This window comes from Arthrobotrys flagrans, assembly GCF_004000055.1.
Source record: "Arthrobotrys flagrans strain CBS H-5679 chromosome Unknown unitig_0, whole genome shotgun sequence".
Taxonomy (NCBI): Eukaryota; Fungi; Ascomycota; class Orbiliomycetes; order Orbiliales; family Orbiliaceae; genus Arthrobotrys; species Arthrobotrys flagrans.
This window is the reverse complement of record NW_027137550.1, coordinates 6,208,089-6,219,211: the sequence shown is the minus strand read 5'-3', so window position 1 is coordinate 6,219,211 and position 11,123 is coordinate 6,208,089. Positions and strand designations below refer to the sequence as shown.

Genomic DNA, 11,123 nt, shown 5'->3' with positions numbered 1-11,123 from the left:
CTTGCATCCGCAAGTACATACCAGGTACATCATATAAGATGATGATATAAGTGGGAATGGGAATGGGAATGCTGAACCTGACCGAATAATTTCGTTTCGTCCGTAGTTCGGCGCCATTGCGCAGCGTCTTAATATTGGTAATTTCGCGTGACCGTTCTGACTTTCTAGATACGTCCGATTTTAATATCCTTTTTTTATATTCGAATCTTCAAATCATAACAACCATTCGGAGATTGCCAATATTAAAGTCATTCACAGTAGAAGGAAGCATCGTGGAGGAATCCGAATTCGAATTCAACATTCCTTGACGTACTTATCTTGGTGGACCCACCCGAGTATAGTAGCATACAATCTCGGTATCTTAGCCTCGCTCTCTCGTCTCTTTCTCCCATCCCTTCCCTCCTCCTCCTCCTTCTTTCCTTCTTTCCATCTTCGGACCATCAACTTGACCGTTAACCTTGAATCGAACGTCCAGTCTACGTCAACCCTGTCGAAGCATCGTTCCAATCAGACGTGCTCGTTAATTCGTCTGTCCGGCCCGTTAACCAATCGATATCCAAATCCAAATCCAAATCGATCCCGCCTCCAACGGGACGACAGCCAGCATTCTCCGCGCAGGACCATTTGCCTCGTGCCTTGTGCCTTGCCCTGCTGCTCCTGCTTGCTGCTTGCTGCACATCATTCAGGTGCCCCCGGTTACCTAGCAAGACCAGGTCCTTGCATAAGTGCCATCCTCAGTTCGATTTGCTATTTGCCGCTATTAATACATCCACCCATTGCTCCCATCAACTGGAATCCAATACACCACAATACAAATACGAATGCAATACATGCTACTATAATACTTCTACCTGACCCCTCTGCTGGTGCCACAGACCGCAGACAGACCACAGGCACAGGCACAGGCACGGGTAACAGACAGACGAGAAGCTTCCAAAGGTCGGCCTAAGCCTCGAAATTCCCTCCCTGACACCTTTGAATTCTATTCTATCCTACTCGGTCTCGTCGTCGTCAAATTCCTCTCTTTGGTATCATATCGATCAACCGTCTCTTCTCCGCTTCTGGCCGGCTACGCCTTTTACTTTTTTATTTTATTTTTTTCTTCTCCCCTCTCTCCTTTCTCACCCCGAACTGACTAAGTACTGACTTATTGTCCGTTCGTTCGTTCTTTTTGCTTGTTATTGCTCGTCCCGCTCGATCGTTCTGGCCATTCACAGCCCAGCCATTCATTCATTCATTCCTTCCTTTCGATATCTAGCCTCCTATTCTCTCCTGACCTACCAAGACGCCAACATCCGATAATTCATTTATTCCCACGGATAAGACAGGAAGGGGATAAAGAAAGAAAATTAACACCATCGCTCTTTTTATCTGCCGTCCCTTTCGGTCAACTCGGACGGAATACATTCTACCCAAGGACCGAGAGAGAGATAGGGAGAGGCAGACAGACATAAAGAAATTCTTCGGTCAGATAGGAACACCCACACCCACACGTTGGCCCCCACCTCCACCTTCCCAGCATCACAATACCCTCCTGATCTTTAAAAACATTCAAACTGCAAACCCAACAAGGGACTTCCCCTCAAACAACCTCCAAAATTTCACGACTCATCCCCTCTCTCCTTCGCCCGCTCTCCTCCCTCAGGGCTCGACCTCTATCGCCGCCTGGCGAAGAGTTCCCTCCTCTTTCTCCGGAGCTTCCTCACACCCCGACTTCTCCAAGATCGCCACGTAACATGACGTCCCCCCAGTATGCCACGATGCCGGCTTCGCCGAACAAGATACCCTCCGCTCAGGCGACACCCACCTTTGCTCAACAGATGCCCGAACTACCCAATAAGAATATCATGAACTGGTCGACGGAGGATGTCGTTACTTTTATGAACGAGCTGGGTTTACCTCAGTATCCGGATGCTTGGATAGGTAAGCTTGGGACGTGCACACGAACACATATGGGTCGATCCCGGTTCGCGCGATAGGGGAAAAGAAACGTGGTACTGATACTTCCGGAATGGATTTGCAACAGATAACGAAGTCACCGGCGATGCACTCATTCACTTGAACCATGACGAACTACTGGAAATGGGAATCGAAAGTATCGGGCATAGGATGCAGATCCTCAAGGCTGTTTACAAAGTCAAGATCGCCCACGAGGTTCCCATCGAACCAGAACATTACGTTCCGATCAGTAAGCTCCACTCGATAATCCAGACCTGTGTTCGAATCTTGACTGATATTGATTCTTCTTAGCCGCCAACCCCGCCGACGCCAACCCCGATACCACCTTTGTTACCGTATCCGAATTCCAGCAGTTGATATCCGCGGTGAAGTTACGTGACGATAAGGTGTTTACGTTAGAACAGGAGTTGAGAAGGGTCAATGAAGCCTTCAATAGGCTGCGAGAGGAAATGCTACCGATTCTGAAGACGATCAAAAACGAAACGAAACCCTTACCGAAGCCATCATCCACCTCAACGGCAACTTCGACCACACCCACCTACAAAGACTTCGATAACGGCGCCTACGATAGGGACACGGCCTATAGGACCCGGGGCCAGGAACACGTATCCGAAAATGTCGACATCCGACGTGAACCCACCCCTCAACCCCTACTATCGCAACCGCCGACGAGGAAATACTCGGTCAAGAAGGTCGATAGCGGGAAGAATTACTTGAAGGGCGCGATATCGCCTGGAAGCGACAGGAGCACGATTCGTGAGCAATTCGTAACAGTCCCGGACCCACCGAACAGTATGGATTCGATAGCTAGCACGCTGGTCCCGACGCCCAGCAGTGCGATTCAGTTGCCTCCGACGACGATCGTAGGGAAGGACAGGTCCGAATCCACAGTATCCCTGCCGACGGCCTCGCTTCCGACACCATCGTCGCCGCATAACGGTGGCCTCTCGCATAACGTTCTGGGACGGAGCTTCAGCACCAACAGGCCCAGCGGCCGATACGGCAGAAGAGAGGAACCGGATCAACATTCGAGAGCCCGTTCGCGAGATCGTGATCTCCGAAGACATGAACCACCACCGATGGCGTCCCCACCTGCGGCAGAAGACGAAGGTAGCAATCCACCTACCGTCGAAATTTTCAAGTCTTTCAGGGTATCCATGGACGACCCGTGTTACAAAGTGCTCCCGGCTGCACTCAAGCGATACAACATTCAAGCCGATTGGCAACATTATGCACTTTATATTGTGTACGGGGATCAGGAGCGCTGCTTGGGATATGAGGAGAAGCCCCTCATTCTGTTCAAACAACTCGACAAGGAAGGAAAGAAACCGATGTTCATGCTGAGAAGGCATGTGAACCCGGAATCCGGGCAGCCGAGCGGCGTGGTGACAGCAAATCCACCCGGAGGCGTCCTATAAGTCTTTACATTCCCCATATTTATAACCTAAACCTCCCTTTTTTTTTTACGGTCTTATAAAGTATTGTTTCTGGTTTTAAAGCATCTCATGGAAAAAGCCAGCTGTTTTCTGTTTCTCCACCTTTTTTTTTTTAGCCTTTCAAACTGATATCAGCATTTTTTCCCCCTCTCTCGACCAATACCTTTACTGACCGAGGCATTTGTTTCTTTTTTTTCCTCTGGTCTTTTTTCCTACGGGCTTCCTTTTTTAAAAAAACTTACTACTACTCTCTGTATTATTTTTCAATGTATACATTTTTACACCTACTCCTTATTCCTTCATGTTTTACCTACAACCGACATTATCATCATCATCATTAACAACAACATTGATCACACACCACACGCATGCCCGGCTTTTTAACTCTTCTTTTGGATTCATGGCTAGTTGCTTTATATTTACGGAGTAGGGTGGTCTTCTGGGACTGTGGGAGAAAGTGGTTTACGGGAATGATGTTCTTTTTTTGTGTTAGATACTTATTATTCAAATATGCATTAGAGATTAGCGATGCATATACATACGTTGAATGCGAAACAGATGAGATTCAGATGAGATTTTAAGAGCGAGATCAAGAGAGGGTGATTCTGTGGGATAGGTTGATTCCATACAGAGAGAGAATAATTTCAAGAAGAGCACCGTTCGAACAAGATGTATACTTGCGATTACGGTTCGGCTGGAATCCGATATAGCGGACACCCAAAGCGTAAAGAAAAATAATATATTATGAAACTGCAGAGGGTATGGTAAAGGTGATCTGAACGATAGAGACTTTTTTGGTTTGGATATCGTACAAAATGCAGGAGAGCATCGCTGTCGTTACTCTCATGAGGCGTATGTACAGCGTCCAATGTAGGTAATCAGTGGTATCTTCGCGGAGAGGGGGGGCATGGCAGTGCTTTCTACGAGGACTTCTCCTCGGCCTTTGGTTCTTCCTTCTTCTCCTCCTCCTTTGGTTCTTCCTTCTCCTCCTCCTTTGGTTCTTCCGTCTTCTCTTCCTTCTTCTCTTCCGTCTTTTCTTCCTTCTTTTCTTCCTTCTCCTCCTCCTTCTCTTCTTTCTTCTCCTCCTCTTTCACTTCAGGTTCGGCTGGCTTGGCAGCAGGCTTTTCCTCCTCCTTTGGTGGGGGCGGGGGTGGTGGTGGGTGGGACTCGACCTTGGCCTCCTTCGGAGCGGCGTGGGAGTCGTGGTGGGAGTCGTGCCCACCCTTGTGAGGAGCAGGCGCAGACTTAACGAGCCAGTAGGACTATTTTAATGTACCGTTAGAACTGTCCGATGCGACCTTTGGAGCCAATTGACTCGACTTGACTTACAGCTGGAACGGTGAAGCCGACGGCGGCGAGGAGCCTACGTTGCAGGTCAATTGGTCAGCCATACATGTTACCGTTTCTCTTGTGGAATTTTAGCAAACGTCGGCGTACCATGGGAGATCGCTGGTCTTCTCGTAGGCGTGATGGGCATCGGAATAACCTCGTCGAGCGACGATTCTGTTGACACCTCGGGCCGCCAGCCCGCTTCGGAAGGCGACGGTAACCAGACGACGGGACGCGGGACGGAACATGGTTTTTTTTTATTTTAATTTTAATACGGATTACAATCGGAAGGGAAAGAATGAGTGGAGATGATAAACCAGAGATCAATTGATGATACTGCGGAGGAGGAGGGTTACGACCGAAGTCCGGAATGGAATGTGAATGTGTCCGGAACAAGTGCGGGTTTTTGTGGTTTGACGCCTTCTTCTATCGGGGCGTTCGTATGGCGGCACCGGTAGCGATGACGTCTATTCTTGGACGCCCGGGGAGGTTCGTAAGACCCCGGGGATCGCACGCGTTGCGGTCCGGCCGTATCTTATCGGACAGCTGGAGCGGTTCCCCACCAACAAACACCACCAAACGACCTCGTCACAGCCTGTGTCTGCCATTTTAGCTCCTTGCTAGCCGGACACGGTCACGTTGGTTTTACCTCGAAAGGTGCATCCTTTGAATTGCTCATCATCCTTCTTTATATACAAGTACTGTCGCGGGAGTACTTGAGGAAGCGAGTGAGTGTAGACAGTGGTGGGGTTTTGAAGATACAATATCAAGCTTGTCTTCGAGAGCTTCACAATTTCAGGTAATCCATCTGCTCCGAAACGAGCTCAGCTGGCTGTGTGGATGGCCTCCTGGATCCTTCATGTTGAAAGTATCTTGTCACGTCCGTGACTTCTGACTTCGATCTCGTTGTCCTAGATAAACCCACCCGAGAGCACACTTGTACCTACCCCCCATTCCACCACCCGAAAATACCGCTTCATCTTCACCACCGACCGACCGATAACCGCTACATTCTACCGTCCTCGCCACCGTCAAAATGTCTCAACAATTTCAGATAAACCCTATCCTTCAGCAGCTGGGGGATGCGGACAGTGATTTCCGGTTCATGGCCCTGAACGACTTGTACGCGCTTGTCACTTCCACTTCGAATACCATTCCTAGCGACTCCGGTTCCACGACCTCGCGTCTCATCGATGGTGTTGTGAAGGCTCTGGATGATACCAACGGAGAAGTGCAGAATTTAGCTGTTAAATGGTTAGCCCGTTATCTATCTCACACTTCCTTTGGGAGATTTGATCATCGTCACGATGGATGCTAACATGGGTGCCTAATATCACCAGCCTTGCGCCACTCTCGCTCAAAATTAAAGATTTGCAGCTCCGAGATCTGTTCGGCAAGCTTACCGAGCTCATCAGCTCGTCCAATGATCCTTCTATCCCGGCAACTGCTCTGCGGCTGGTCATTGCTTCTCTATCGAGATTTGGAGCTTCGGCAACTGCTGGTTCGGCCACGGCCCTCCAAACTGCTCAACAGTCGATTCACCACGTCGTCATCCCTAAACTCCTGACGATTCTTGCTCCGGGAGCTCCCACCAAGTCCGGGCAGGGAGTCTCGATTGACGTTGTTGATATCCTCATCGAGGTTCTGAAATCGTTCGGAGATACCATCGATCCCGGTGACCTCGAGAAGCTCCAGCCCGCGCTTCTGTCCCTGATTGAGAACGAGAAAGCCTCTTCGGTCGTCAAGAAGCGTGCGGTTACCGCCCTCGCCTCGTTGGGTATCTATGCGTCTGATAGCTTGCTCAGTAGGACCGTTTCGCATATGACCATGGTCTTCCTATCCTCTCACATCTCTCCGAATATGCAAAGACTGCTGGTGTCGATTGCCGGTGCGCTTTCTAGGTCTACTCCTAAGAGGTTTGGACCGTACTTGAAGACTTTGGCGCCGTTTGTTATAACCTTGGTCGATGGGCATGATCTGGAGAGAGACGATGATGACTCGGAGCCACAGACCGAACAAGATGAAGTTCGAGAAGCGGCTTTGGCGGCGCTCGAGTCGTTCTTGGCGCATTGTCCCGTTGAGATGAAGGATTTCACGAACGAGGTCATCAGTGCGGGATTGTTGTACTTGAAGTACGATCCCAACTATGTCGAGGAAGAAGAGGATGAGGAAATGGGTGGTACTCAAGCCGATGACGACGAAGAAGACGATGCGGATAATCTTGATGATGAGGAGTTCGAAGACGAAGGTGGGTTGAGTGATGACGATGATATCTCATGGAAAGTCCGACGGGGAGCAGCCAAGTTGCTCAGCACTGTTATCAGCACCAGAGCGGAAGATCTGTTGAAGGAGACTTTGTACAGAGAGGTTGCTCCGTCGCTGGTTAAGCGTTTCTCGGAACGTGAGGAGAATGTCCGCCTTGAAGTTTTGGCTACCGCTACCACGCTCATCCGCAAGACCAGAGATCTGGCATACTCGAGCTCCGGACCTTCGAAGAGGGCCGTGGCGGCCCAAAAGCGCAGAAGGGGTTCGGATATTAGCATGTATGAGCAGGAGAAATCCTCGATGGCGCCACCTAACCAGCCGTCTGCCTCTCATGCTCTTCAGAAGCTGTCGCCGCAGTTGGCCAAGTCTTCCGCTAAGCTACTGAGGAACCCAAGTTTGAATACCAGGCAGACTACCGTCGACCTCCTGTCGGCTTTGATCACCGCTCTACCGGACCCGAACGATACTTTGAAGACCGTTTTACCCCCGGCCGTCAGCATCGTCGCTGCTAATGACGGCGCGTCCGCCGCACCTGCCTCCGCGGCGGCTTCGGGAAGCGCCGCTGCCTCCTCTTCGTCACTTAGGATCGAGGCTCTCAAGTTCTTGAGCATCGCTTTCGTTGAAGGCGGTGATGAGGCCCTTAAGCCTTCTCTCAACGATATCGTCAAGGCTGTTGCCGGTGCCGCGTTGGACAAGTTCTACAAGATTTCGGGTCAAGCTCTTACCACTGCTTCGGAACTCCTCACCCTTCTCGCTCCCGAGATCGCCCTCGAAGATGTTTCCTCGTTCAAGACGCTGTATGATTCCATAGTTTCAAAAATTCAGCAAAACGACGCCGATCTTGAAGTCCGAGAACGTGCTATCGAGGCCATGGGAAGCTTGCTCACGGTTACCAGCGGAACCGAATATTTGGACCAGGAATCCAGAACTCGTGCTTTCACATTGCTCCTTGAGCGTCTTCGCAACGAGACCACTCGGTTGACTACCGTTCGCTCCATCGAAAAACTGGCACACGAAGCTCAGCCCAACGATCTTTCTCCCGCTTGGGTCAAAGATGTTATTTCGGAGCTGGGTGCTCAGTTGAGAAAGGCAAACCGTGCGCTCCGCGGGTCTAGCTTGGTGACTCTTAGGGCGTTGGTTTTGAATCCAAACGTCCAACCTACCTTGTCCGCTGGGACGGCGGATGAACTCGTTACGGTTTTGACGCCATTGCTTTCTTCCAGCGATCTTCATTTGTGCGGGCCCGCGCTTCAGATCCTGTCGGTTCTCGTCTCCGGTGGTATCGTACTCAAGCCGGAGGTCATCACCGGTATCTCCAGCCTTGGTCAGAATCCTCTCACCGGTGGTCCATTGGAGGCACTCTTGGGCTTGATCCGTAGTGCTACCGCAAGGGGACAGGGTAACGACATACTCGTTCAATACTTGAACCTAGGCGTCAACGGCAATACGGTCGTCGTTGCGAAGGTCATCGGTACCATCCTAGCCACCGGGGCTGATCATAAACAACTGCTCAAGTTATCGTTGGGAAGCTTTGTGGATGAGATCCAGACCAGTACTGTCGATAAGCAGAAGGCCCTAGCGTTGATGGTGCTTGGTGAGGCTGCGTTGAACGGACATGGAGAGTTCTCCTTGGGACCGGATATCTTTATCAAACAGCTCAGGTCGAAGAGTGACGATGTACCTTTGGCCGCTGCGACCGCTTTGGGACTTGCCGGTGTGGGTAACCCGCAGCAGTTTGTTCCGGCCATCATTAAGGAGTTTGCGGCCAGCGTCACTCCGAAGAATCAATATCTGCTATTGCATTCCTACAAAGAGGTTGGTGGTTTTGTAACTTTTGTGGTATCGTAAGGGTATGCTAATTGGGGCGTAGATTCTTCAACACTCCGTTCAAAAGCCGGAGAATATTAGCGAGTTTGGTGGTGAGATTTGGAACCACTTGATCACTGCGGCTAAACACGAGGAGAGCAAGAGCATCGCTGCTGAGTGCGTCGGAAGACTTGCTATCATTGATCCGAGAGCTTATATTCCTGGGCTTCAGGTACGTGCGATCTTTGTTTTTTTTGTAGAATACACGAAACTAACGATGAATATAGCAACAATTGGGTGATCCGGACCCGGCTGTCCGAGGAGTCGTCATCTCCGGTCTCCGTTATACTTTGACGGATACCACGGGTAGTTTCGACGCTTTCCTCCAGCCTGTTGTTACGGAACTTTTGGTTGCCATGTTGAATGACCCCAACTTGGACAACAGGAAGCTTGCATTGACCACCCTCAACTCTGCAGCGCATAGCAAGGCCGGCTTGGTCAAGGCGAATCTTTCGTCCTTGCTTCCGTTGGTTTACCAGGAGACCATCATCAAACCCGAGCTTATCCGCGAGGTTCAGATGGGTCCGTTTAAGCATAAGGTTGACGATGGTCTCGAGCTTCGGAAGACTGCGTATGATACTCTGTTCACTATTATCGAAGCTGCTTACGCACGTATGAACCCGGCCCAGGTTTACGACCGTATCATCGCCGGTCTGGGAGACGAACACGAGGTTCAGATTATTTGTAACCTAATGCTCGGGAAATTGGTGGTCATCGGTAAGGATGATGTTATCAAGCGATTGGATAGCATTGCGGAGAAGTACAAGGTCACACTATCGATCAAAGCTAAGGAGAACGCGGTTAAGCAGGAGTTGGAGAAGATGAGCGAGTTGAACAGGTCGATTTTGAGGACCACGTTGACGATTCAGGCACATGTTGGTGCCGGGGCGAATCACGAGCAGGGATGGTTGGGATTTTACGAGTGGGCGAAGCAGAACCATGGGAGTGAGTTGAGCAGTTTGGAGAAGGAGGAGGCGAAGGCTGCGAAGGGGGTCGGGAATTAGATTTCTTCAAGAGCAGGGGATCTGCTTTGTTGGTGGTTGTGGTGGCCTTTTTTCTCCTCACGTTAACGTTTTTGTTTGGCCGGTGGATTTCTGCATACTATGGTATACGATGGTAGGACGGAGGTGTTACGAATTATAAGCATAGCTATCGACGTAAACAGTCTATAAAGCTAGCTAGCAATGCATGCTAAATTGAATGAGGTTTATCTACGCCCGGCCCGGATATGAGTGTTCGTACAGTCGTCAACTTATCTGTAGATGTCAATACGTGGTTATCTCAAGGCTGTATTAAACTCAGTCTAGATCACGAGATCAGTCCGGATCCATCCCGTAAACCAAATGCCTGCTGGCCCGGACTGGTCTTGCAGCAATAGGCTGGATAGTATCTTTGTTTTTCTAATCTCATAAAGGGTATCAATAGATAAGCCTGGTAACTATGGGCCTATGGGGTGGCCGTTGTGCAGATATGCCGCCAAGCCAAGCCGGACTTCCGACTTCTGGCCCGCCTTCGCCAAAAGAGTTCCTGGGGATGGATATACCTATGTTTTCAGGCATGGTAAGATGAATCATGATCACCGAAGCTTGATGGATTACTGGAAGCAAGTCGTATGCCTTGTCTGGATCCGGCAGCTCCACCATTGCTCGGAGGCTGCATTAGTGGTACCAGGTATGGGTTTACGTATGTGTTGCATGTGTCGTTGTTTTAGCCTTCCGGGGTGGGAGATGCCGGGACTCATGGTTCCAGATTCGATATCTCGGAGCTCGAAGCTTTGGACGAGGCCTCTTATGAACGGAGGCGAGCAAAATAGAGCCCGCGTCCGTTTTTGCCCGCTATACGGTAACCTTTGGCCTTCCCCGGAGGAGGGGTGTGCGAAGTATGTACAGTTATGTAGTGTAATCGTGTAATAGATGAGGCTACGTGGAGGTTACTAGCTAGCTCAAAGCGCTTAACAAAGAAGCACGGATTGTTCTGGCACCTTCGAAAGGCTGCGGTTGAGCCACAACAGTGACTCCGAATCCTAGTTTATTGAGTGGGATATTAACCTCAGACAGTGGCAAAGGCGCATTACTTCGTTACGGTTTAGTTTAAGCAAGTTAGGCTGAGGGACGTGTGAGTGTTCAAGTGAGTGCGGTGCATGACCAAGCAGCTGTTAAGCTACGCCGTGAGCTGCCTTGACCTTAGATCAGATCGGATCCTCAACCTTCTCCTCCACTTCCTACTTCCTCCCACCTTCACCAACCACCAACCATCATCCATCACTCC

General features: G+C 50.2%; 3 protein-coding genes across 3 annotated transcripts; 2 read left to right on the top strand and 1 right to left on the bottom strand.

Annotated features, from left to right (window-relative positions):
* Positions 1-1,760: 1,760 nt before the first annotated feature.
* DFL_004841 (uncharacterized protein) lies at positions 1,761-3,377 on the top strand (the record flags this gene model as incomplete). Its single annotated transcript, XM_067634006.1, has 3 exons — positions 1,761-1,923; positions 2,027-2,188; positions 2,251-3,377. The coding sequence occupies 3 exons, from the start codon at positions 1,761-1,763 to the stop codon at positions 3,375-3,377; spliced, it is 1,452 nt and encodes a 483-aa protein (XP_067492117.1).
* Positions 3,378-4,315: 938 nt separating this feature from the next.
* DFL_004840 (uncharacterized protein) lies at positions 4,316-4,972 on the bottom strand (the record flags this gene model as incomplete). Its single annotated transcript, XM_067634005.1, has 3 exons — positions 4,316-4,657; positions 4,725-4,758; positions 4,833-4,972. The coding sequence occupies 3 exons, from the start codon at positions 4,970-4,972 to the stop codon at positions 4,316-4,318; spliced, it is 516 nt and encodes a 171-aa protein (XP_067492116.1).
* A 788-nt stretch (positions 4,973-5,760) lies between these two features.
* DFL_004839 (uncharacterized protein) lies at positions 5,761-9,859 on the top strand (the record flags this gene model as incomplete). Its single annotated transcript, XM_067634002.1, has 4 exons — positions 5,761-5,978; positions 6,065-8,804; positions 8,860-9,027; positions 9,083-9,859. 4 exons carry the CDS (start codon positions 5,761-5,763, stop codon positions 9,857-9,859), a joined length of 3,903 nt encoding a protein of 1,300 aa, XP_067492115.1.
* Between the last annotated feature and the right edge of the window lie 1,264 nt (positions 9,860-11,123).